This window comes from Neovison vison, chromosome 4 (genome assembly GCF_020171115.1).
Source record: "Neovison vison isolate M4711 chromosome 4, ASM_NN_V1, whole genome shotgun sequence".
Classification (NCBI taxonomy): domain Eukaryota; kingdom Metazoa; phylum Chordata; class Mammalia; order Carnivora; family Mustelidae; genus Neogale; species Neogale vison.
In genome coordinates, this window is record NC_058094.1 from 186,501,569 (window position 1) to 186,527,231 (window position 25,663).

Sequence of the window (25,663 nt, forward strand, 5' to 3'; positions counted from 1 at the left end):
GGAAATATTCTCAACTATCTGTGTTTTAAAATTTATCAATAAATGTATTGGTAAATGAGATTCGATATAAATTTAAAACTTGAACTCTATGAAACATGCTGTTAGAAGTTTGAAAAGACAACTCCCTAACCTAGGAGAAAACATTTGTAAAACTGTATTTCTTAGAAAGGACAGGTATCTAGAATACATAAGGAAATTTTAAAGCTCAATAGTAAAAAGACAAACGATCCAGTGAAAAAAACGGGCAAAAGACACAAAGAGATGTTTCTCTAAAGAAACTTTCAGATGGCAAATAAATCCAGGAAAAGAGGTTTGACATCATTAGTCCACAGGAGAATGCAAACTAAAACCACAGTGAGACACCACTACACCTATACCTATGAGAATGACTTTAAACAAGTCTAACAACATTGAATGCTGGCAAATATGCAGAGAAACTGCATCGCTCCTAAGTGGCTGGTGGAAATAGAAAATGGTGGAGCCACTTTGGAAAACAAGTTGGCAGTTTCTTATAAAATTGAACGTGCAACTTCCATGCAAGCCTGCAATTGCCCTCCTGGGCATTTATCTCAGAGAAATGAATACTTCTGTTCATACAAACACCTATACATGAATTTTTATAACAGCTTTATTTGTAATAGCCAAACACTAGGAACAACTCAGATGCCCTACAACAGGTAAATGGTTATGTGATAGCACATACCATGGAAAATCAGGCAGTAATTAAAAAGGAACAAAGTATTGATGCTTGAAACAATTTGGATGAATCACCAGGAATAATGCTGAGTGGGGAGAAAAAGCCAAATCCAAAAAATTTCATACTATATGATTCCATGCATATAACATTTTGGAAACAACAACAGTAAAGAAATGGAGACTAGATCAGTAGTTGGGGGAGTTAAGGGGTCGGTGGAAACAGGGAGAATGAGGAAGGGAAGGGGAGGCAGGTGGGTGTGACTAGTTAAGAGCAACCTGGGGGATTCTTGTGGCAATGGGATCATCTGGTATCGTGACTGTATCAGCACCAATATACCACTTGGGATACTTCCTATACTTTTGCAAGATAGCACCATTGGAAGAAATTACTTAAAGGGTACAGAAGACTTCTCTGTATTATTTCTTATAACTGCATGTGAATCTAAATTATCTCAAAAAATGTTTAATTTTAAAAAAGAAGTGAAGAGTTTAGGAAGAAAGTGTATTTTTTCCACTCAGGTTTGGAAATGAAGATGTTGCTAACCCACTGGCCAAAAAGGCTATTCATAAGAAGATAAAGTAGGCAGTTGAGAACAGAAAGTTGTTTCTAGGGACTTTCTCTTAGCATCCAGAGCCTCCCTTCCTAGCAAGGAGCATTGGCAGCCTCCATCTTTCTCCAGGAGATTCCAAGAAGGACCAAGACAAACGACTCTAACAAGGAAGCCTGCTCCCTGCAGATTTGTGACCATGACTTCTGAATAAATTCTAACCCTAAGCATCAACTTCAGGTTGAGTTTCATATGGTTCCAGCCCTATTATTTGGGATGTTGGCAAATGGAAAGAGGGAATCAACCACTCAGTACTGGTGACAACAGGTGATTGAAGCCAGCAAGTGGCTTCTCGAGACCCATGTGCCTGCAGCCTCTGGAAGGAGAGGAAACCCCATGCGTGGATTGCGCTGTACCTTGAATCCATCTCTCGGGCATCATTGGTGGGTGGTCTCTTGGCTGCCCTCAGGGATCCCAAGCCCCTCCCACTGATCCCTACCTCATCCCCTAGACTAACTGCCCTACTCTTCATGCCCAGACCACTGACTACAAACTGCTCCTCCGATCAGCATAGGACATCTCCTCCAGTGAGCTTGCCCCAAACACAAACCCTTCCTTTCTATATGACAGCACATCACATCACCAGCCTCGCTTCAACACCTTTTGCTCCCCCTGCCTTTCCTGAAGTGCATGGGAATTCCTCATATTAGAACATTTGCTTTCATTCCTTCGAAGGAGCAAATTTTCTCTGGCCTCTACACCCCACCCCGGATAGTGAGGGCTGCTTTCTTCACCCTGAAATGCTCTCTTCGGCGAGCAGTATTGCAAACTGGTTAAGAGCATGGACTCTAGATCCCATTGCCCAGCTCAAACTCTGGCCTTACCATTTACTTGCAGAGAGGTCTTGCACAATGATTTATCAACTCAGTGCCCCATCCGTGAAATGGGGATGTGAACAGCTGCTTCTCTGGCAATGATCTGGTAGATGTAAAGAAGAGTGATTAGCACACTGGAAGCCTACTGTAAATGTCAGCAATTGCTTGCTACTCTTCTTCTCACCCCAGTACTACTCCAGGAGGCCCAGGTGGTGAGTGAAAGTACTTGGAATTTAAACTCAAGTAGATTTAAGCATTAAAATCAGCTGTGGTACCTTTCGGGCAAGTCACTTAATCTGACTGTGCCCTATCTACTGTATTTGCAAAACCAGCCTCCTCCTACTCCCAAAAAAGGCCCCAAAAATCTTACTACATAGGGTGGTTTCAGAGATTAAAGTGTCTAACTAAAGTGTCTAGCTGGCTTGTCTGGGTCTCTCCAGCCTTGCAAACTAGGTACTCAAAGCACAACTCCATACTGTGTTTTTGAAACGGACAATTATTGCAGTCGGGAACAGTGGCAGCGAGATCAGTCCTCTTTCCCTCTCCATCCCCCTTGCCCTGGCGCCTGTGAAACGGAGCATCCCCATGGCAACAGCAGCAGCTGGTCCCTAGATAAGAGGAGCTGGAGCAGCCACTGCTGTAGAAAAGCCTGCCCAGCTTCAGGGAGAAGGCTTGCCCTCCCCATCTCTCGCCTCATCCCAGCTCCTGCACTCATTGGTAAGTGCTTCCGATTTTTACTCCAAGAACTTTCATGGCAAGAAAAGCAAATTCCCAATAAGTTATAGGTTCTTTATGGTTGCTGGGACAAAGAGGGCTGCAGCTGGTGGAACAAGGGTGGGGGGTAGGGGGTGGGGGCAGGAGTGTGCTTTCTGGAGCAAGGCTAAGCTGGGGCGAGATGGGGAACAGGGAAAGTTATCACCCTCAAGACATTTTTTTCTAAGGAAGGTAGAGTCCTGAATTCTGTGAGAGTCGGAATTTTTGCAAATTCAGTTGTTAAGTTTCCAGAGGCACTTTGATATATCTGTGTATTCAAAAGGTGAAGGAGGCTGGGGAGAGTGTGCTTAGTAAAAAAAAAAACCCTTTCCATGCCCTACTTCAAGGAAGAGTCACTTCTAGGAGGAATACTGCACATTTGTCTTTTAATGAACAAACTTGATTTTAAAATGTAGTACTTTTTTACCTGAATTCAATCCTCTAGTTAAAAAGAGATTTAACAGAGGATATGAATTGTACATCATCAGACACCAAATTGGACTGTGGTCATAACCTTCTAACTTTTTATTACATCAAGTAAGTCCAGAATTGATTACTTTGGGGAAATTCTTTAGAATTTTTTGGAATTTCATTACTACTAAGCCAAGTGTCAGGTCGCTCCTGACAATCAGTAGTACCATGTTCACCAGAGTCGGAAAGTGGGGTGGGGTGGGGGGGGGGTTCTCCCATTGGTTTGTAGCTTGGAAGCTTGGATCACGCTGATCTCATTACTAGCTTCAGAGAAGGCCAGAGATGGGGCAAGGAGATGGTTCCAATGGTTCAGTTGAGATATACACATCATATAATCACAAAGGGAGGATGGCAAAGAACAAACAAAGCAACGTACACTTCTTGAAGGGTCAGCATGCGCTAGGATCTGGGCTGGAACCTTACACACAGTGTATTGTGAATACTCTTAATCCTGGAGAAAAGCCACCATCAGCCCACTTTACAGATTTGGAAACTAAGTTTCCAGGAGGGCATACCACTTTTCCAAGTTCACCCAGCTAGAGAGTGTACAAGTAATCAAACATTTCCTTCTACCCCATATTGCAACCAAATGCTTGCTGTCAGTGACCTTGAGTTAAACTCCATATTCTAACATCCAACTAAGGAACGTACTCGGTATCAAAAAGGGCAAAATGCCTGGACTCACTTCCGACCTCAGACTGAACTGATGGATGGTTTTTTGCTGAGCAACTGGCACTCCTGCCCTAAACCAGGAGCTGGCTCTGTGCTGGTGGAGGTGGGCTCCCCCGGCGCTGTCCTCAGCTTCAGCAGCAGCCCTGCCTTGTCTGTCCTTCTGCATTCTGCTGGAGTTCCTTCCCAGGTCCCTGGTATTCCAGGTCCTATTCTCAAAAGAGAGGGTGACTCTTGCCATTCAATGCACAGGCGACCTGTGTGTTGTGTGATGTCAGTTACCGTAGCCCCTCCCTCAGTCTCTCTGTGAGAAGTGTCTCTCTGTGAGAAGAAGGGCCTTGTCTCTTGTGAAAAGGAAGGTAAAAATTAGCAAGAAGTTGCTAAAGTTTAATATTGGGTCCTGAAAACCTCCTCAAACCCCTGAAAGCCTATCGCTTGGTTTCCCTCCTACACATGCTACACCAAGCCGTCCTCATTCTCTCAAATGGCATCGAGAAAGTTAAAACCGACCCACCATCCTTTATTCTCTAATTGAGAAATCTGAAAAACTCCGAAGACCAGAAGTTCTTAGTTGTTCTTAAGTTCAACATAAATGTATCTGATAGCAAGATCTGAGCTGAGAGGATATGAACATTGGTGTAGTTTTTATTCATGGCATTTGGTGCACATGTTCACGTTTTTGCTATGGAATTAGTGGGTGTGACTGTGGTGTTTCCTGTGACCCCCCCTTAAGAGGGTCATGTAGGAAAAATTTCCTGATTTCCATGGCTCATATGGCCACATGCTTTCCAGGGGAGGCAGGGGAGCACAACAGCATCCACATATGTCACTGTGTGATTGTTAAAATCCGGAGATCTCACCAGGCACCTAAGAAACCGCAAGAGAAGGTTAAAGGGTCGCAAACCTTTGTGCTAGAGAACAGTTCTTGCAATCCCCGCAAGGCACCATGTACGAACGGCCCTAAACTGGGGCACCTGGGTGGCTCAGTGGGTTAAGCCTCTGCTTTCCGCTCAGGTCATGATCTCAGGGTCCTGGGATCGAGCCCCGCTTCCCCCTCTCTCTCTGCCTGCTGCTCTGTCTACTTGTGATCTCTCTCTCTGTCAAATACATAAATAAAATCTTTAAGAAGGCGGGGGCTAGCCGCCTGGTTGGAATCTGAACACCCGAGGGACCAGGAATTTAGGAATGAAAAAAGAGCCAGGGTTTCAGAAGCTCCTGAACAGAGATCTGCTGAGGGAGATGATGAAATCTTCCTGGGCAGCATGACCAGAGCAGGGTCCTCTGGCCAGTGCATGGAGTAGGGAGGCTAAATTAATGAAAGGAAAGCATGGGCAGGATCAGGAATCATAAGTGGAAATATTCCATTTCTTTTCTTTTCTTTTCTTTTCTTTTTTAAGATTTGTTCATTTATTTGCCAGAGAGAGAGAGAGAGAGAGAATAAGCAGGGGGAGCAGCAGGCAGAGGGAGAAAAAGGCTTCCCGCTGAGCAGGAAGCCCAATGTAGGACTGGATCCCAGAACCCTGGGATCATGACCTGAGCCGAAAGCAGATGCTTCACCAACTGAGCCACGCAGGAGGACCAAAAATATTCCATTTCTTAGTTCAAGAATTAGACTGGCTCGCGTCTAACAGTGTTTTCACTCACCAAGCACAGCCCTTCTCCCTGAGGAGAGGGGTGGTGCGTGGGTGGGGAGACAGGGTCATCTTACACTAATGCTCAACAGGCAGGTAAAGCGACAAGTTACTAATGAGGTGACACTACACCAAACCTCCATCTCCTTGCGTCTTTGTTCCTTTCTTTGTGTGCAACTTCTCTGCCCAGAAGAGCTTAATGACATCATCCACCATAAAAGTCTCTTCTAATCCCCTGGGCCAACACACCCCTGCCCAGCTTCAGAGTATTTTTTTGCTGTAAAAGCCCCAATCTGAAAACCATCTTTCAGCCCCCTTGCGCGCGGAGGCTGGGCAGTCCGCTGCTGGCACCCTTGCAATCACACTGGTTTAAACCAGTGTTGTTTCCCCCGTGGACACTAGGTGCTATCTTGGGGAAAAAGTGTGGGCCCTTGCCTTGTCCAGGGATGTCGGACATTGGCACGACTCTCCTGTTAGGAGGACGCTTCTCTCTCTCTCTCTCTCAAGTCCAGTACTGTGAAAGTTGTTTTGCTCCGGTGAAGCCTGGCTCTCCTGTGGTTTGGTATCTAGATGAAAATGAAAGATTTGATTATCTTTAGTACTTTTTGGTTATACAAGCTGGCCTTCATCAGCTACAGAACAATGTCATGGACTCAGTACGCGCAGTGTACAAAGCAGGGAGCTGTTCTAGTTAACCCTTATAGTAACTCGGTGAGGTAGATACTGATATCTCTATTTTGCAGATAGGAAAATGGAGGATAGGAATGGGATAGGGGGACAGAAAGGGACCCTCGTCCTTGGGCACCCAGCTATGGGTGCACCACAGAGATGCTAACTAGCTTTCGCTCTTTCTAGCACAGCAGCTGTCGCTTGTAAGAAGAAAGGGCAAATGTGATTATATTGTACTTGGGCTCCATTCACCCTCACTACGTCCCAAAGATTTCTTCACCGAAGTCATACAGTTTTTTAGGTAGAGTTGAAATTTTACCTGGATCCGCTGGAACTCAAAACTCAGATTCAGATTAAATAACCCACTATTGGGCACACAGAAGCAGCCATATGACCCAAGTACAAAGAAGAGCTGACTGTGGGTGAAGAAAACAAGAGGGGGACCATTGCCAGATGGGACCTAGAGTAGAAGGCAGGAGGCCGAGGTTCAAACAATTACTCTGACTCTGAGCATGGCACTAATACGAGGTGACTTCAATCTTTTTGAGCCTCCACTGTCTTTCTGGAGAATGAGTAATTTTTGACTAGGTCCTCTGTGGGGTGACTTTCAGCACAAAATCAAGGACAGAGCTCTTGATTTCCTGCCCAAAGAGGAGGAAGATTAGCTAAGTAGGTGCACAGGCCGTATTTGAGGCTGTCACTTAGCCTGGAGGCCTCAGCATTGAGCCCACTCATTCCGACTGATGGTCCCATAGCTCCCTTCTCTACTCAAGCAGGTGGGAGCCTCCCAAGTGAGACACATACCTCCTTATGTTCCCGGGGAGCTGGCAGTCTCTATACAGACACTAGCACAATGGTCGGAATTGATTTCTGCTAAAGTCACTCAGTACAATCAGTGTGCTCAGAGTAACACTAAAAGCCAGGGTCAAGGAACCTGTGAACAGCTCCATCTGCTATGCAGTGATCTCAGCTGGTAGGGGGAAAGGCCCTCCAGGCTTCCTGGAGAACACTGGCTTATTCTTCCGAAGACGACGGAGTTGAACTCATTCTACTCAAAATGTTAACACCATTGGTCTCTGTGTTCATCCATAGACCAGTGATCCAGGAATCTTAAGAAAAAGGATCAGTTTGGGTCATTTGAATCTTATTCCTCTCTAAGCCTTCTCATTATGATGGGACATGAGTAATAAATTATCAGAAAGAAACATAATCAGTTTCTGTAAGTCTCAACTAATGGATTTCTCATTCAGACCTGACACATGTCCATTCTGGATTTCCACTCCTCCTGGACAAGGGCTACAACTAATAGCTCTGGAAAGTTCAATGGATTTGTGGTTTAGGAAAAATGGGGGGAGCAGAATTGCTCTAATGTCAGAACTCTCTAAGGAGAAAATAATAAGGATCCATTTCAAGAGTTAGATTTTTTTCCTACCAAGACTTTACCACCTGGAATATGGATAGGGAGGAAATCTCGTTACTTTGAAGTTATTTTACAGTGTACACTGCATGCTATATATGTGTAATGCAATATTTACATACATGCTACATATATTTAATGCATATGTGCATATAAAACATAGCACTTAAGGATAGAAAACCAGAAGCTTGGTTCAATTTACGTTCAGTGGAATCACTACCTGAAAGTCTTGCATGTCTACTGGAAGTCTTCAAAACTAGATTTGGATCCAGGCTATTTAGTAACTTGGATCTTGGCTATTTAATAGTTATGTGACTAAACCAATTAATTGTGTTTTCGGATTCTTGGTTTCGTCATCTGAGAAATAGGAATAATCTTATTACACAGAACTCAATTGAAAAATATAAGCAAGATTTAATCAAGATTTTCTGTAATTCTCAACTAACTCAGTTCTAATTCAGAATTGACAAGTATTCATTCTGAAACTCCCACAGTGCTTCTGAAAGAAGATAAATATTGAACATTTGATGCATGACAATTACCAACAAATCCGTGTGTGTGTATGTGTGTTTGTGTGTGTTGTTTCATTTATTTTGACTTAAATCTTAAGTTAGAGCTTCTAGTAGGTAAGTAAGAGAAGCAGATTTGAAAAATAGGATTAAATTGAAAACACAATAGTAAGTGCTCAATAAATATACTTACTTCACAAGTGAACAAATGAGCAGAGGACACAATAATAGGCTTGTTTCTTATGCTTCCATAGTGCTGGAGAAGAAACACCTCCTTCGATGATGTCCACTGAGCAAATGCAGCCATTGGAGCTCTCAGAAGACAGACTGGACAAGTTAGACCCTCGTTGTGACCACTTAGGTAAGAGCTCCAGTGGGAATGGCAGTAGCAGAAGTCAGAAAGGAGGGGCCTCTGCCATTGGGTTTTCAGGCAAGTCAGAGGGAGGCCCCCTGAAACCTGATCATGTGGGCCTTCTGGTGACAGCCAACACCAGATGGACAGGCAAATAGCCATGACTCTGTGGGGTCTGCCATGTAAATATTAGGGGAAGCACTAGAGAGAGGTTCATTAGAGTTAGAAAAAGCGAGAAAAGGCATTGTCCTCTTTTTTGGGTCTGATGGAGTCCCAGGCAGAGCATTTTTGAGGCAATAAATGGAACGTGGCAGCACGGTTTGTTTCCAGTATTTGTCGGCACAGTTACACCCCATGTGCAGTGCCAATAAAATATTTCAAATATCTCTCTTTGCCTATCAAGACAGAATTTTAAATAGCCTTTTTCTGCTTTATTGTCAATCTGTTTCCTTCCCAGAACTGACTTTTTGCATAACCTTTGTAATGAAAATACCAGAAACATTTCTGCCTCTACCCATTTCTAAAAATGAGACACTCAGACTTTTGATGGATGGGCTTTTTGCATATTCATAGCCTTTGTTTATGTCTCGCCTGGTTATGACTCCCCCCCCCTCCTCTCCCCTCTCCCCATTTGCCATCAAGATAGTTTATGTTCAGGATTTCTCCAAAAGTGGGGAAAAAGTGCAATAGAAGTAAAAGTCAAAATCGTAGCAAATCTCTTGCTCCCTGTACTGGGCATTGAGTCGTATCCTGGGGTGGAAGGGTGACCTGTGACGGGTCCACATCCAGCCTGTACTTCCAGAGACCCCATGGCTGGGCAGCACCCATTCTGAGCAATATTTATTCGTTTAACAAACATCTATGGTATGTATGATATGGGGAGAAGTTAACTGTGCTATGGAGCAATAAATTTTTCAAGTTGTATTTTCAGCCAGGCCTTAAGAAACATAGGGGAGGGAGGTTATTGTATGCAACTGATGAATCACTAAATTCTACCCCTGAAACTAATAATATAGTATATGTTGATGAAATTGAAGTTAAATAAAGAATTTTTTACACTAAAGGATGTGAAATCATCTAGTATATAAGCAGTACTCGATTAAGGTTCCCTCTCACCTCTTTTTTCTTGTATATGTAACCTTAAAAGCATATGGTTCAGTGCCTTACATGCAGTATGATCTCAATAAATGTTTATTAAATTGAAATGATTGGATGGATTTATTCAAATCCTTTAGGTGAAAGGAAATATTTATTACTATTAAATATGGCTGAAGAGAATCATGCAATTTGATTTTTTGGTTATATACTGTGATCTTTGGATGATGGAAGCATAATAATGTGTGGTTACTAAGTATTTCTAATGGTGGTTTTCTCATGTATATTGGGTTGTCTAAAACAAAGGACTGTCCAGGCATAAAGCCCAATAGACCATAGCAACTTAAAAAGAAGAACTATTTCTTATTTGTCTAGAATCATGCTCAAGGCCTGGCATAGAGGATGAGCTTCATCAGTTTTTGTCAAATAAATACATTATGAATGACACAGGTTGCCTCTAGACCCACAAAACTGAAGTGAACAGGTTGACACATTTAATCCTCCACACTTTAAAGACACTGACATGAATATTTTCATAAAAAGAAATAGAGAGAGGGGCACTTGGGTGACTCAGTCAGTTAAGGATCCGACTTTTGATTTCAACTCAGGTCATGATCTCAGGGATCCCAGGATTGGGCTCTACTCTCAGCAGGGAGTCTACTCAAAGATTCTCTCCCTCTGGACTCACACACTCTGTCTCTCTCTCTCTCTCTGTCTCTCTAAAATAAATAAACCTGGGGCACCTGAGTGACTCAGTAGGTTAAGCATCTCCTTCAGCTCAGGTCATGATCCCAGGGTCCTGGGATTGAGCCCTGCATCAAGCTCCCTGCTCAGCAGAGAGCCTGCTTCTTCCTCTCCCTCTGCCTGGAACTCTGCCTACCTGTGCTCTCTGTCTGTCAAATAAATAAATAAAATCTTTAAATAAATAAAAATATAAATCTCTCTTTTTAAAAAAAGGAACCAAGGAAAAAAGAAAGAAAGAAGGGAAGAAGGAAAGAAAGGGGCTGAAAAGATCGAGTTAATCTCTAAATTTCCCCAAATTCATTCACAATTGTAGATGTACCAGACAGTAACCAGACCATAGTGAGTTTCCAGAGAAGGCAGACAGCTTCATTGTCTGTGGTTTCTTTGAACCCTAATGGACTATCTCCTTATTCATAACATGCTTGAGGTCATTCACTCAAGCATACATTCAACAAATATTTATTAATTGTTTCAAGGGGCTAAAACACAAGATATCTGTCATCAAACAAGGCAGAGAAGACTTATGCAGAAAAAGTGCTACGTGAGCAAAAATCCTGTAGATATCCAGAAAATGAGACAGGATGCCCAAGACTGGGAAGACTTATGGAGACAGGGCAGGGAGGTGGACCTTCCTTTGGACCCTGTAGAAGGTTAGAGGGTGAGCAATGACCAGAGTGAGCATTCTCTTGAGGATCTAAAATATATCAAATGTAACAACTGCTTTTCAACATTTACCAAATGTAGTCATCTCTCTCTGTCTCTGTCATACACATACACACACACACACACACACACACACACACACACTGATTTAAAATTATCCCCATTTTAGAAGTTGAGACAATATTAAAGTTCCTAGAAATTAAGGGCCAAGTTCTCAGAACTAATAAGTGACAGAGTCAGCAATTGAACTCAAATCAGTCCATACCACTTATCCATTCAAGATGCATTTATGGGAGGGAGAGGCAATTAAGAATTAAATTATCAAAAGGATATAATCTGGGGCACCTGGGTGGCTCAGTGGATTAAAGCCTCTGCCTTCGGCTCAGGTCATAATCCCAGGGTCCTGGGATGGAGCCCTGCATCGGGCTCTCTGCTCCGCAGGGAGCCTGCTTCCTCCTCTCTCTCTGCCTGCCTCTCTGCCTACTTGTGATCTCTGTCTGTCAAATAAATAAATAAAATATTTTTTTAAAAAAAGGATATAATCCTTAATCTCCAAGAAGGCTCCGTCAAGAGCAGGAGATAAACCACGATAGATTAAACAAGTGTCATTGTTAACATGGAGGACATGGGGAGATGGAGAGGAGAAGGGAGTTGAGGGAAATTGGAAGGGGAGGTGAACATGAGAGACTATGAACTCTGAAAAACAACCTGAGGGTTTTGAAGGGGTGGGGGTTGGGAGGTTGGGAGAGCCAGGTGGTGGGTATTAAGGAGGGCACCAATTGCATGGAGCACTGGGTATGGTGTAAAAACAATGATTACTGTTACGCTGAAAAGAAATTTAAAAAACAAAAACAAAAACAAAAAAACAAGTGTCATTGTCTAGAACAATGACAGAGACGCTCAAAGAAGTGGCCCGCCATCACCCAAAGCATTGAGGAGTTGGATGGAGCAGAGAACATACTCTCATGGGCGAGGAGTGATCAGATTGGACTCATCACACACACTGACATCTGACGGACATGATGCAGAATCCAAGTTTCATGAGCTCTGGGGACGGAGGAAGGTAAAGAGCTGAGTAAGAAGACAAGAGGACCTGGAGTGAGGATGGGCAAATGGGAGAATTGCAAAGCCAGGGGGGAAGTGAATGAAGAGACCAATGCTGAAGGCAAGTGTGAATGGTCCGTGTGACCTGGCTGGCCACAGAAATGAAGGCAGGTGAGGAATTTGCAGAGAACCTTCCCCAAAGACTAAAGAGCATGCATGGCTCTGCACCAGTCCATGCAGTCTTCAAGAGAGCAAGCCTTGAACAGAGGCTATTAAAGAGCATTTAGCACAGAGAACCTATTCTACCAGAAATTTAACTCAAGCCCACTCTGACTTGTCTAACTGTATTTTAAAGTTCTTCTTTGCTTTGATTATCCAGCCATTAGAGCTCTCGTCATTTGGAGTCTCATAGACGATTCCAGTTTTCTGTTTAATTCTATACATTTGTACAAGACTATGAAGGTCCTCTGTAGACTAGCCCAAAATATATAAATCCTTTTTTTTTTTTTTTCAGACCAAATGGCTTCTACAAGTAATTGGAAACCAACCAGTTTGTGTGTGAACCTTACTCATGTTATATTCTTTTTTTTTTTTCTTTGCATCCTATCAAAATCAGATGACCTTTCAGACCAGCTCATTAAAGACTGTGATCTTAAAAAGAAGCCAAGAAAGGGAAAAAATGCACAGGTCGCCCTGAATGTTGAGTCAGACCAAAAGAAACCAAGGAGAAAAGATACACCAGCACTGCACATCCCACCTTTTATACCAGGTAATGGACAAGAAGGTCGGTTTGCATGTCTGTGAGGGGGAACCGCTACCACTAGATCACATTTGTCTTAGAAAAATTTCCTTACCTATTTGGGTGTTTTTAAATCACTGGTACTATCCCTGCACCTGTCTTCGTTACAATATGACCAGCTGCTATAGAAAACAAATTCCAAAATGTTAGCGGTACAACGCAAGGGTTTTTTTCACTCATCAGTAGTGCAAGCTGGGGAGGCAGGTTCTGCTCCAAATGTTAATTCAGGGACTCCAGCTGATGAGAGTTCAGACATCACTGGCACATGGCATTCAAAGTCACCATGAGCATCCGCATCTGGCAAGCAGGGTGACGAAGGAAGTTGGAGAGGTGGCAGGGTTGGGGGGGAGGGGCAGAATAGACTGGAAGACTGACCCACCCAAAAGTGGCCCACAAATGTCCCCTGACTGCAAGGGCAGCAGAGAGATGTCACCCAGCTGTGTGCCCAGGAGGAAAGCAAAATGGTCTGGGGAACAGCTAACATGTCTCTGTAACAACCTCGTGTGTGATGTGACTCTCTCGTTTCTCCAGAGTTTTGTGTGTTCTTATTTCCTTCTCTCCTTCCCTCCGGGCCACTGATGTAATGTTCTCTCCACTCACAAGCCACTTGGAGGGAGACAAAACAAATAGAACAGAGAGCTTCCTGAGAAGAAACCGTCAGTCCTCTGAGAAATAATAGAAACACATAAATGGCTGAAATACGCAGTAAGCTGTTAAGGCTGTAATGAGGTCCTTCCAGAAGGACTTCAGGAGCTCAGCCTGGGCAGTGGATTGTGGAAAGTTATATAGAAGAGGCTATTTTCAGGGAGTTTGTAAATGATGGAGAGAAATGCCATGTGTGGGAGAAGTGAAAAGGCAGGGAGGACACCGAAAAGCCGAGCGTATGGCTTGCAGAGAAGCAAATGATCCACCACCCTCATGAGGACGGACCTCAGAGGAGGACAAACCTGGGCTCGCTTCCTGGCTTGGCCCCCTACAAGCTGTGTCACTGTGGGCATGTTTGCTTTGCCTTGCCTTCCCCAGATAGGTGATAGTGGCAGTAATATTAAATTCCTCCAGGTTTTGTGAGACTAAAATAAAATCAGGCATGCAAAACCATTTGTGTCATAGATTCAATAGATGTGATTTTCTAATATAAAAAGAGCTTTTATTAAAATAAGTTTGAAAAGCTATGTTGACTACCATCACTAGGGATATGTGCAAATACGCATGCATCATCCTTACATATCAGGATAGGTGTATTTTTTTTTTAATTTTATTTATTTATTTGAGAGACAGAGATCACAAGTAGGCAGAGAGGCAGGCAGAGAGAGAGGAAGGGAAGCAGGCTCCCAGCCAAGCAGAGAGCCGGATGCGGGGCTCGATCCCAGAATCCTGGGATCATGACCTCATCCGAAGGCAGAGGCTTTAACCCACTGAACCACCCAGGCATCCCACGATAGATGTATTTGACCGTGTTTCTCCCTCTGTCCCCCTAACCATGCAGGTGTGCTTTCAGAACACTTAATTAAAAGATACGACATTCAGGAGAGACACCCAACAGGCAAGATGAGTCCAGCTCTTCATAACACTGACCTGGAACCGAAAAAACCAAGGAGAAAAGACACACCTGCCCTGCACGTGTCCCCCTTTGCAGCAGGTAAAAGAGCTGACGCAAGGCATTTGCAGGGGGTGATGGGAACAGCTCAGGAGCCCTGCCATCTGGAGGTACCACGGGCATGGCCTCTGTCCTGTGTCACCCAGAAGCACTCTGTGAGGTTAGCAGAGTTTACTGCTGCCTTTCAGGCTTACCTTCCCTGGCAGCTCCCCAAGGACTGACTTGGAAATGGGGTGGGGGGGTTTCAGAGCATTCCTGTGCTTCAGCAGATCTGGGCAGGTCCACTGAGCCAATGAAATAGAAATGTCAGTGGGTCCTTGAAAAGAGTTGAAATCTCCTCCTCCCCAGCCTTCCATGGATTATGCATCCTATAAATGATGGCTGAATCTCCCAAGACACCTGGCTGGATGTATTGACCAGATCTTCACTGTGAGAGACAGAGAGACAGAGACAGAGAGAGAGAGACAAAGTGAGTCATAGAAATAGTGAGAGCTACCTTTAGTAGCAAATTCTAGAAATGATCCCTGAAAGTATCATCTTTTTTTTTTTTAGATGAAATTGTGTATTTATTGTTAATTTTGTCAGATATGATAATAGCAGTTTAGTTATGGTTTTAAAAAGCTTTTAGTGTTAGAGCTATATATGGAAATGTTAGAGGGAGTTTGCTTTATAGTACTCAAAAATAAAGACAATTAGATAAAACAAAAATGACAGAATGTTAGCAAGTATTAAATACATAGTTCTATTTTGAAAACTCCCATAATAAAAATGTTAACTTATTTTATTTTTTAAATTTTATTTAAGTTCAATTAATGAACATATAATGTATTATTAGTTTCAAAGGTAGAGTTCAATGATTCACCAGTCTTGTATAATACCCAGTGCTCATTACATCATGTGCCTCCTTAATGTCCATCACCCAGTTACCGCATCCCCCACCCCTTTCCCTCCAGCACTCCTCAGTTTGTTTCCTATGATTAAGAGTCTCTTATAGCTTATCTCCCTCTCTGATTTTGTCTTGTTTTATTTTTCCCTCTCTTCCCCTATGATCCTCTGTTTTGTTTCTTAAATTCCACATAGGAGTGAAATAATATGACAATTGTCTTTCTCTGACTGACTTATTTCACTTAGCATGATACCCTCTAGTTCCATCCATGCAGTTGCAAATGGCAAGATTTTACTTTTTTTAATCCTGAAAGTATTGCCTTTATAAGAGCTATATTAATATGTGTCGAATCAAACCCCAAATCTTGCCAAACTCTGTGCACAGCCCAAAGCTATATAGCAGCTAATATGTGAAGTGTAGTCTTCTCCCTGACAATTTTATGGGGAGGTTAGGGAATAAGACATGTACACTCATGATTAGATCATTAGACTGAGTGTGTGTGTGTGTGTGTGTGTGCACGCGCGCGATGCGTGTGTGTGTTATATAGGTATTTAGAGGTGGGTGGCAGAGAAGAAAATGTACTGGTGTTTACTGAGACCCTACTAAATATTAGATACTGAGGTTGGTATGTCTCATGGATTTTTTTAAATCAGCTAAATAATGCAAGAAAAGTAGCTATTAACTCCCTTTACAGATAAAGAAACTGAAAGATGGCATTGATGGATGGATAGCTTCTTGGCTGATTGGTTGGATTGATGATGAGATGATTCGATGGACAGATAAAAGGACCAAATTATGTTTAAGATCAAACGCAATGAGTGGCAGAGCTGGGGCACTAAGCCAGGTCTGTGTCTCCTGTGGGCACTTTCTCACTGTACTGTGGTATAGTTGGGACTTTTGGCACTATGGCACTCCAGAAGGGACACTTTGGGAGGAGATGAGATTTTGTTGTTATAGAACTATGTTTGCTCATTATTTTATTTAATGAAGAAAAAAATGAAAGAAGACTAAGAAGAAGACATCATGAATAGGCTGTCAGGGGTGCAGACAAGTTTACTGATTTCTGTGGAGCAGATCCAGGCAAAGAGGCATGGGGCCTGAGGAGGCACTTCTCTGGAGAAGTGGACTGAGGACCAAGTGGCAGGATCTGAACTGCCTCAAACAAGCTTCTCATAAGTGACATACATTCCTACCCGCACTGATCCTCCGACACACCACACATTTCCCCCCTAAGCTCTGCTTCTGTCCTGGTTCCAGTCACCTTTCAAGACTCAACCAGTTCAAAGCCTCTGCTAACAGACTCCTCCAAGTCCAAAATGAATCCTTTCCACTCTCAACTAACTCTGTGGTCGACATAGGCATGCAAATACTAAGATTTTGTCATCTCTTTCAGTATGGTCTTCATGGCTCTTGTTGCCATTATCATAGCTGTCCTTAACGTTGACTTCATTTGATGAATTCATGAGAACTGTGCTAGCATTGACCTTGATATCTTGTCCAGTCCCTTCTATATAGCAATGCTCAATAAGTATCTGTTGGTTTGATATTCTTTTTTTTTTTTTTTTAAAGATTTTATTTATTTATTTGACAGAGAGAGATCACAAGTAGGCAGAGAGGCAGGCAGAGAGAGAGAGAGGAGGAAGCAGGCTCCTTGCTGAGCAGAGAGCCCGATGCGGGACTCGATCCCAGGACCCTGAGATCATGACCTGAGCCGAAGGCAGCGGCTTAACCCACTGAGCCACCCAGGCGCCCCTGGTTTGATATTCTATTTGGAATCGCAATTCTGCAGTTACAAGTTCTTCATTGGGAGACTTTATTTTTTACCTATTTTTGCATTTGTTTTTGTTGAAGTCCTCCTAGGGGAAGACTTGGTAGTGGAACAAAAATATTTACGGGCAGAGAGTCACCTTAGCACACAACAAGAAGGTCTAAGTTTGATCTCTGGTTCTAATCATTCTAGCTTTGTGACCCTGGGCAACTAGCACAAACAAAAAAGCCTCCTTGATTTCATCCTTCTCTGAAAGGAGGGCCATAAAATCTGTCTTCCAGGATTGTTAACATAATTAAATAAAGCACATAAAGCACTTAGCACAGATCCTAGATTTTTTAATGTCCTCAGTAAATGTCAGTTTCCCTCCATTCCCCTCAACCTTGAAATTACTCAAATCATTTCTAAAGGTAAGAATGTTCCTAGCCGCAGTGTTTTACTTTTCCATATAAACCCACTGATTCAAGGGACTTCCTAGAACGTTGAGCCCTATTTATCTGGCCATGGATGCTGCCTGCATCCCAATATCTACATCTTAGGAGAGCAGCAAAGCACACAGAGCTGGAGAGGGAGGCTATATATTCATGGACTCTATCCTCATTATGGAATTCCTTGAATCAGCAAATCTCTGTGTTGTATTTGCAATTATAGATGGTGTTCTATGACTCTAGCTTTTATTAGCATATTAGCTGAAGCACTTTATTTTTGAAGAGCCTTTTAGTATCTAAAGATTTGGCAGTAATCGAAATGCTAGTTAAGCTGATAAGGATAGAGCCTTCGGCAGATGTTCAGAGAGACTCATATTGGTTCTAATAAGGGTGTTGAGAGGAACTCACAGACAAATGCACTCTGGAGACGTCTCCTCTCATTAGCCCTTGGCAAGTGAAGACTGGACAAGGATTATCTCTCTCTTCTAAATCTCTTGCTAACTATCTTCATTCCCCTAGGTTAATGAGCTTATTTGACAGGTTCCAACTGCCAGGCAACTCCTCAGTGAGAAGTCATCTCCGGCTTCCTTGCCAACCCAACGTTTGTTGGCCCACATTTGCCAGGGCCCCCCATCTTGGCAACTACATGGCAGGGTTCACTGGGTTGTGATTAGTAAGATCCAAGTAGCTGAGACCTGCTTAAAGGAAAAATAAGTCTTTAGTTAAGCTCTGTGGCAAAGGGAACCAGAGAAAGTAAAGAATCATGAGGCCAGAAGCATTGAATAGAAGCCTTTTGGAAAACTGGCGCATGAGCTATGAATATTTGGAAATCAAAGCTCAATAATATACTTGGTGAAAGGGGACTGTTGTGTCCTTTAAAAGTGACACCTCCTCCGTCCTGCTGGGAATAGAGTGTTCTCTTTGCTGTGGCTTGCCAGGATAGGAGGTGTCTTAGCCCCAGCTCCCTTAGATCACATACATCTGTAATGCAGGTGACCAGCTCTGAATAGGATCAGGGCCTAAAACACCTTGCTACAAGGCTAACTCTTGACCATTAGAGACCTGGGACTGAAAGCTTTGGCCTTAAAAACATACCAGGTTCTAACAAACAGCCAAGTTCCATAAACTCTCCTCCACAGAGAGTGGAAGGGTAGAAACTGACATTTTCCAAACCCCTACTGTACCCTAACCCTTGCGCTAGATGCTAGAGTATCCTTTAAGAACCACAGGGTTTGGTAGGGAGGGTGGTTGTATTGTCCAGTAATTCCTACAGTGTGAAACATGCTTTACTGGAGGTTCGTGTAAAAGTGAGCTGGAAGCATTGTAGAATGTTGGTCTATGTCTACCTGGCAGCGTCACCCCCTGGGGGAGATAGGATTTATTTTTTTTCTCCAATTTCACAGATGAATAAACTGAGGCTCAGACAGGTTAAGTGACTTTCTTAAAGTCAAATGACAACCAAGGAGGGCAAAACTTTCTGGCTGTAGTGTATATTCCTTCAATGACACATCTCTGCTGCCCACAGAACAGTGGATCAGGACTAAGGTAAACCACAGACCCATGTATATCAACCTCATTTATCTTCAAAGGAACAAAGTTGAAGATCTGAAGCATCAAGAATGAAAATATATTGGGCGCCTGGGTGGCTCAGTGGATTAAGAATAAAAATATATTGATGATAGAGAAGTCACTGATTTCAGCCTCTAAAAAGAATGCTTAATTCTACCAATACAAATGCTAGTTCACTTTCCACTTGAAATCACCTCCTGTGTCCCTGTGGAAAGCCTAGCCTACTTTGGGAAGGGCTGACCTTGATGGCTAAACAGGCTCCTCCCTTCCCTGAAATCCTAGGACTTTTTTTTTTTTTTTTTTTTTTTTGGCCAAGATGCTCATCTGACTAGGTTTCAAGGATACCCCAAATAATCAGAAATTTGACTGGGATCTGAGAATTTATTTTTCTTAAGATTTTATTTATTCATTTGAGCAGAGAGATACAAGAGAGAGAGAGCATGGGCAGGGGGAGAGGCAGAGGGAGAGGCAGACTCCCTGGTGAGCGGAACCCCCCCCCACATGGGGCTCTATCCCAAGACCCAGAGACAGTGACCTGAGTTGAAGGCAGATGCTTAACCATGTGAGCCAACCAAGTGCCCTGGGATCTGGAATTTAAATACTGTTGCCCACTTTGAATCAACTCAAATCTGGCTTAATGTGAAAAGATATCAAGGAAATCAGGATGGAAAGATTGGGGACTTAGCATTAGTTTACTCCTGTTCTCCTACCATGATAGCCTTAGTTCCAAATAAAAATCCAAACCTCCTTGCAGCTGGTAGAAGAGAAAATATCTCCCACTGTGTTTCATAAGTGATTTATGCAAAATCCTCAGTTTCAACCAGACTCTTGAAATTGTTTTTCTCCTCCAATAAATATCACCTAATTGGTAAAGAACCCATATGAACAAACTAGGAACTGAATCAAATGAATAGTCATTAAGATCAACATATAGTTTTCATTAATTTGCCACTGTTGAATGGAGTCCAGTGTTGTAGAAAGGCCTCTTGTGGTGCACAGCTTTCTACCCTCATGTTTAGATCTTTGTGAAATGCTTAATGAATGGAAAGGTCTCTAATTGTGAGAATGTGGCGGCAATGCAAGGCAGTGGAGGTTGGCTGGAGAGGATGACAGAAATCATGGAGGACTCGCCTTGAATCATAGCTTCCTTTGTCTTTTTATTAAAATGGCCCTACTTCATAATTTATAGGAAGAGCAGAACCACCCAGCCCTCCCTGGATGGTCTTCACTGGGTTGGTCAGTCCAGAAAACTGTGCTCAGTCCTCTGAATTTCAACAACCAGTAAACTTTTAAAACATAAACTATATTGGAGCCCAACACAGGGAGAGTTTTGAATTTTGCCTAGTAAGGCTGCTAATAAAACAACCATCTGATGCTCTTAAAATTTCCAAAAAGAAAGGATATTTTCATCCCCCAAAAGAAAATCAAATAAAAACGAAGAACAAATTTTTCAAAATGAAGCCACAGAACTCTATGAGCACTCACTGCACTTCCTTGAACTTCTCCTTTTGCTCTGAACCATGTAAACTTTCTCACCCACCGGTCCTGACATTTAGGAATGACGTGTCCGGAGCCCCAGCTCAATCTTTTCCCCAGGTGTTAGAAGAACGTATTTAATTCTGACTTCCTGCTGCTGACCCATTCCTCTGAAAGGGGAACCGAACTAGCCCAGGTGAAGGGAAAGGAGAAGGGGACTCGGGCTCCCAGGTATGGCTCAGCACTGTCTGTGTACCTCGTTCAGGAGGCACAATAACCCTTTACATAAGTATCAGGGCGCTCCTTTTCTATCCAAGAAAATTCAAGTGTGAAAGTGTTATCTGGCCCAACCCAGACTGGATGAGTGGCAGAATGAGAGGTCCAAAGCAGGTGGATTCCAAAGCCTGTTTGCCTCTCGTCTTCCTGGTCTGCAGGCTTAAATGCAGACCGTAGACTAGGAGGTCACCGTTGCCTCTGACTCCCAGGTCAAGCATCTCCTGGTCACCAGTATGGTGGCTCATTGAGTCACAGCTCCTCTGGGCAGGCCAAGTAAGGCACCCAGAGCCCTGACTCAGGCTGCACCTTTAACACTTAGCTCCGCAGACGCTAAGGGATTTCTGGGTTGCCATGCTCTTGTGCGCCGTGTCTGTGCTGGAAGGTTGTCTAATATTTTCATTACAGGCACTTAATTGCAGATCGGTGCTTTGTTTTGCAGGTGTGACACTGCTCAGGGACGAGAGACCCAAAGTGATCATGGAAGATGACGAAAAGGATGGTGACAAGATAGCTATTTAAAGAGAGTTCCCCTGAGACCACTTGTAAATAGGTTAGATTGGTTCCCGGTGGTGACCTAGAAAAAAAATAGACTTGCTTCTGCTCTCATTTTGTGATAGTCCGCCTTTGAGATCCAGACACCTTTCCCCCAAGAGGCACGCTGTATCAGATTGCCAGGCACCTCTTTGTCTCGCTCCTCTTTCTTGAATCTGATTTCTATTCCCACTTCTTGAATTTTCATTTTCTGAGACAGTTGAAAAGGGAACAGATCATTCTAAATTAGGAGGTAACAGGGAAAGCTCTAGTGTTTGGTTTCTGCATCTTCTGGATCAATCCATGGAGCAAAGAATATGAACAGCATGGAAATGCTTTCCTTCTTGGTTTATGCTGGTGGGTGGGTCTTGACTTCACACGATCCAAAGAGCAGTTCAAGTGCAGACAGCCAGTTGCCAGTTAGAGAGCCGAGAATGTTTGGGTGCAGACCCACTGATTGCTTTGGAGAACATGGTCTTTTACCATTTTTGTCTTTCCTCACGAGTCCAAGTGTCTCTGGTGACATTTCCAAGGTCCTTGTAACCAATCCCATAACGGTGAGTGAACTGGGGGCATCACTGCAATCAATCATGCACTGGCTGAAAACGCCAGAGATAGGGAGTGCTGGTCTACTGAGAAGCTTAGCAACATACCCTATTTATTTTTATTTTTTGAAACATCTCTTAACCACGTTGTCCTGAGATTTGTGAACTGGTCGCACGTGAACCATTGCTAATGATAAGTAGAATATTATTTGTGATAAACTTACTTTTAAAAAATTAATTAAGGCCAGTGGAAGGCCACTCCCATATGTTTAGCATTCTCACTTATGTAGGCCCCCCATGCTTTCTTGGATGGGAAGGAAAGATGTAGTGTTCGCTCCTGAGCAGGGGTCTGTACAGAACCTCTGCTCCAGCCTGCGGTCTGTGGCTCCCGTAGGGAGACCTTGCATTATCCAACAGACAACACACATAGGGAAAGGCAAAAATTGTTGTTCAAAAGTAGAAAGGGGGCTATTCAAACAGATCTTGCCTAAAAATGGTCATTTCCAAGCTCTGTCCACACCCTGGTCCAAGAGGCTTTCTCACAAATGTGGAAACGATACAGGACACTTCTGAAAATAAAAATGCTTCTGACCACATCTTTCTGTCCTGGTGCATTTCTTCTAAAAATTATTTGCTTGCAAATATAAAGAGAAGAGGTTGCAAAATAGAGTCACAGGATTGATTTGTTTGCTTTTGACCCACCTGGGCTTAACTAGGTTCAAATCCGCTATTAATATTTAACAATCCAATCAGGAGAATTAGCATCAGATTCTAGATTTCCAGATCCTCTTAGAAAAACACCTCAAGATCTGACAACCTTGGGCCTGATTAGAAGCGTGATACCTGTCAGCTGATGCTGGGCACCGGACGCCCTTTCAGAAGGAGCACACGTTCGACTTACCCTCTGCCCCCGCTGGATTACATCCCCCGCTGACTTCACTGGGCAGTCTTCACATTTGGGTTTGGAGCCTCTGGTGAAGGCTTGGTGTTCCTCCTGATCTCTCACCTCTTTGATCCCAGGGCTCCCCTTTCACTTCCGATGGCCTCAGTCACCGTGTCAGGGGGTGTCCAGGCTCCTGGTTTAGGTGTAAGCAGGGCAACAGCCACCATAAATTCTTTTAAAAAGCCGAAGGCAGTGACTGCACAGAATAGGATTAGATTATATCACCACCGGAAGCAATTTTTACCAAGGGATGCTGCCTAGAAAAACCCCGATGCAGTCTTGCGCTGTCAGATTTGCTGATAAGCCCAGTGCGTCCCTGCGGGCATGACTGCAGAACATACTCGATAAACTCACCGCCAGGCTGGGAAAGCCCAACCCGGTCCTGAGGTCTGGGTGGTGAGGAGAGCAGACTGACCGTTGCAGAGACGAAGGCCTTGGGCTCCGATCCCAACAGAGTGACACTGAGCAAGTGTCAGAGATCTCTGTTTCTTTATCTTGAAAATGAAAATAATAATCCCTATTTGGTTTTCTTGATGGTTTGAGAGTTAAATGAGATAATGTATGGCAAAGGGCTTCGTAAGTGGGGAAAAAAAAATGGATCGATCTGTATCACGGATAATTTTAAGAGATTCTCAGAGCCTTTTCTATTGCCAAATCCCCACTGCCTGGGTATTAAATGGGTAGCTGTTATATAGAATTTGAGCTGAAGACTCAGCACCTAAAGAAGGACTTCTAATAAGGAGATCCCATGGCTCATGCAGGCTTAACTGAAAGACCAGCCCTCCTCTTTCTGGGAATGGCCTTAGTAACAGTCCTAGCTGCCAAGGAGCATTTACCAAGCAATGACGACAAAGCCAAGCAAACTTTCAACCAACCCTGGAAATCACAGGGGTGATGTGGATTGAAGTCTAATCTCCCTTACTCCCCTTGACCCATGTGACCCTTTTCTGGGCAGGTAAAGTAGAGGCTTAATAATGAGGAGACATTCTGATGAAAATAGTTCTCCGTGTATTGTGAATAACTTCCCACCAGCGACAAAACATAATTAAGAAAATAAAAGCATTACACTGGAGCCCATTCAGAAAGAAGGCCCAGATTAAAGGCACCCCAACAGAACTGGCAAACCATTTGGCCATTTGTCCCTTTCGAAGGCATCCATCAACCCCAGGCTACCTGACATGAGGAGGCACCAGACCTGAGACACTTAGCTCTCTTTCAAAAGCACCAACAGTGGGGAGCCTGGGTGGCTCAGTCTTTAAGCATCTGTCTTCGGCTCAGGTCAGGATCCCAGAGTCCTGGAATCAAGCCCTACATCGGGCTCCCTGCTCAGCAGGGGGCCTGCTTCTCCCTCTCCCACTCCCCCTGCTTGTGATCCCTCTCTCTCTGTCTCTCTCTGTCAAATAAATAAATAAAATATTTTTAAAAATAAAAATTAAAAAAAAAATTCAAGTTCAAAAACCACAACAGACTGGTGCCTTTCTTTAAATCTAGACCCTCTTTAAAAGCTATTGGCTGAGATCACACAGCCTCCTTCACATGTTTAATTATCAACTAGGAGAGGCAGAAAGGACCTGGTATTGAAGGATGGGGATAGAACCATAAAGGACTCAAGCAGTGTTCCCTTTTTTTTTTTTTTATAAAGATTTTTATTTATTTATTTGACAGAGAGAAATCACAAGTAGATGGAGAGGCAGGCAGAGAGAGAGAGGGAAGCAGGCTCCCCGCTGAGCAGAGAGCCCGATGCGGGGCTCGATCCCAGGACCCTGAGATCATGACCTGAGCCGAAGGCAGCGGCTTAACCCACTGAGCCACCCAGGCGCCCCTCAGTGTTCCCTTTTAAGTCCAATGAAGTGAATTCTCCCTCTCAAGCCTGTGTCGTCCTGGGCTGATTCTTAAAACAAGGATAGACTGAGATAGCATGTTCGTCGAGCACTTACTTTTCCTAGCTGAGGGTAAGAGGCTAGTTCCATGATGGACTTTGTAGACCCTCTGTCATCTTGTGGAAATGACGCTCCCTTGCCACTTGTGATTGGTCAAGTGTGAAAATGTTACTCAAAAACTCTCGAAGGCAGAGAATTTGATGAGCAGAGAATATTCTCCTCACGCTCGCCTAGACACAGGACTGCTTTGAGGAGTTCGTCTCTGTACGGAGGTTTCAGATCCCTGGGAGGACTGTAGTCCCTGAGCCGCAGAATCAAGGCAGAAGACTCTTCATGCATAAATGTGTTCACAGTTGACGGAGCTCTGCCCTCGAAAATCCCAGGTATCAACTTGCATTTCACAAGAAGAAAAGGGCAGGTAACTTACAGTAGCAGATCCTGCCAATAAGATGAGAGCCCTCATTCTTCAGGAGACTCACCGAGAAGAAGAAAAAGAAAAGGGAACGCATCACACCCATCCTCACCAATGTCACTCTTCCTCCTGAGGCTAAATGTGAGTTTTCAGGGTTGGATAAAACAGCAAACTCCAGGTCCTCTTGTCCTTATGTGAGAGCTTCAGAAGAACAATACATACTTTAATACTTACCCACTGAATCATATATAAAGTATATTTAAAATGTATTAAACGCTACTTAAATAAGGTCTTTCACAAAAGGAACAGCATGTTCTGAGCCTTTGTGTTTGTTTGCCCTTTTTTCCTCTGTCATCTTATTTCATCCTCAAAAGCCATTATAAGAAAGCTAACGAGCCAGGGAGATAGACTTGGAGG

General features: G+C 43.5%; 1 protein-coding gene across 1 annotated transcript; it reads left to right on the top strand.

Annotated features, from left to right (window-relative positions):
- Nucleotides 1–2,748: 2,748 nt before the first annotated feature.
- On the top strand, nucleotides 2,749–21,454 carry PPP1R17 (protein phosphatase 1 regulatory subunit 17). The gene is made up of 5 exons (XM_044244567.1): nucleotides 2,749–2,836; nucleotides 8,493–8,599; nucleotides 12,753–12,905; nucleotides 14,422–14,574; nucleotides 21,375–21,454. Exons 2-5 carry the CDS (start codon nucleotides 8,518–8,520, stop codon nucleotides 21,452–21,454), a joined length of 468 nt encoding a protein of 155 aa, XP_044100502.1. The 5' UTR covers nucleotides 2,749–2,836; nucleotides 8,493–8,517.
- Nucleotides 21,455–25,663: the final 4,209 nt, after the last annotated feature.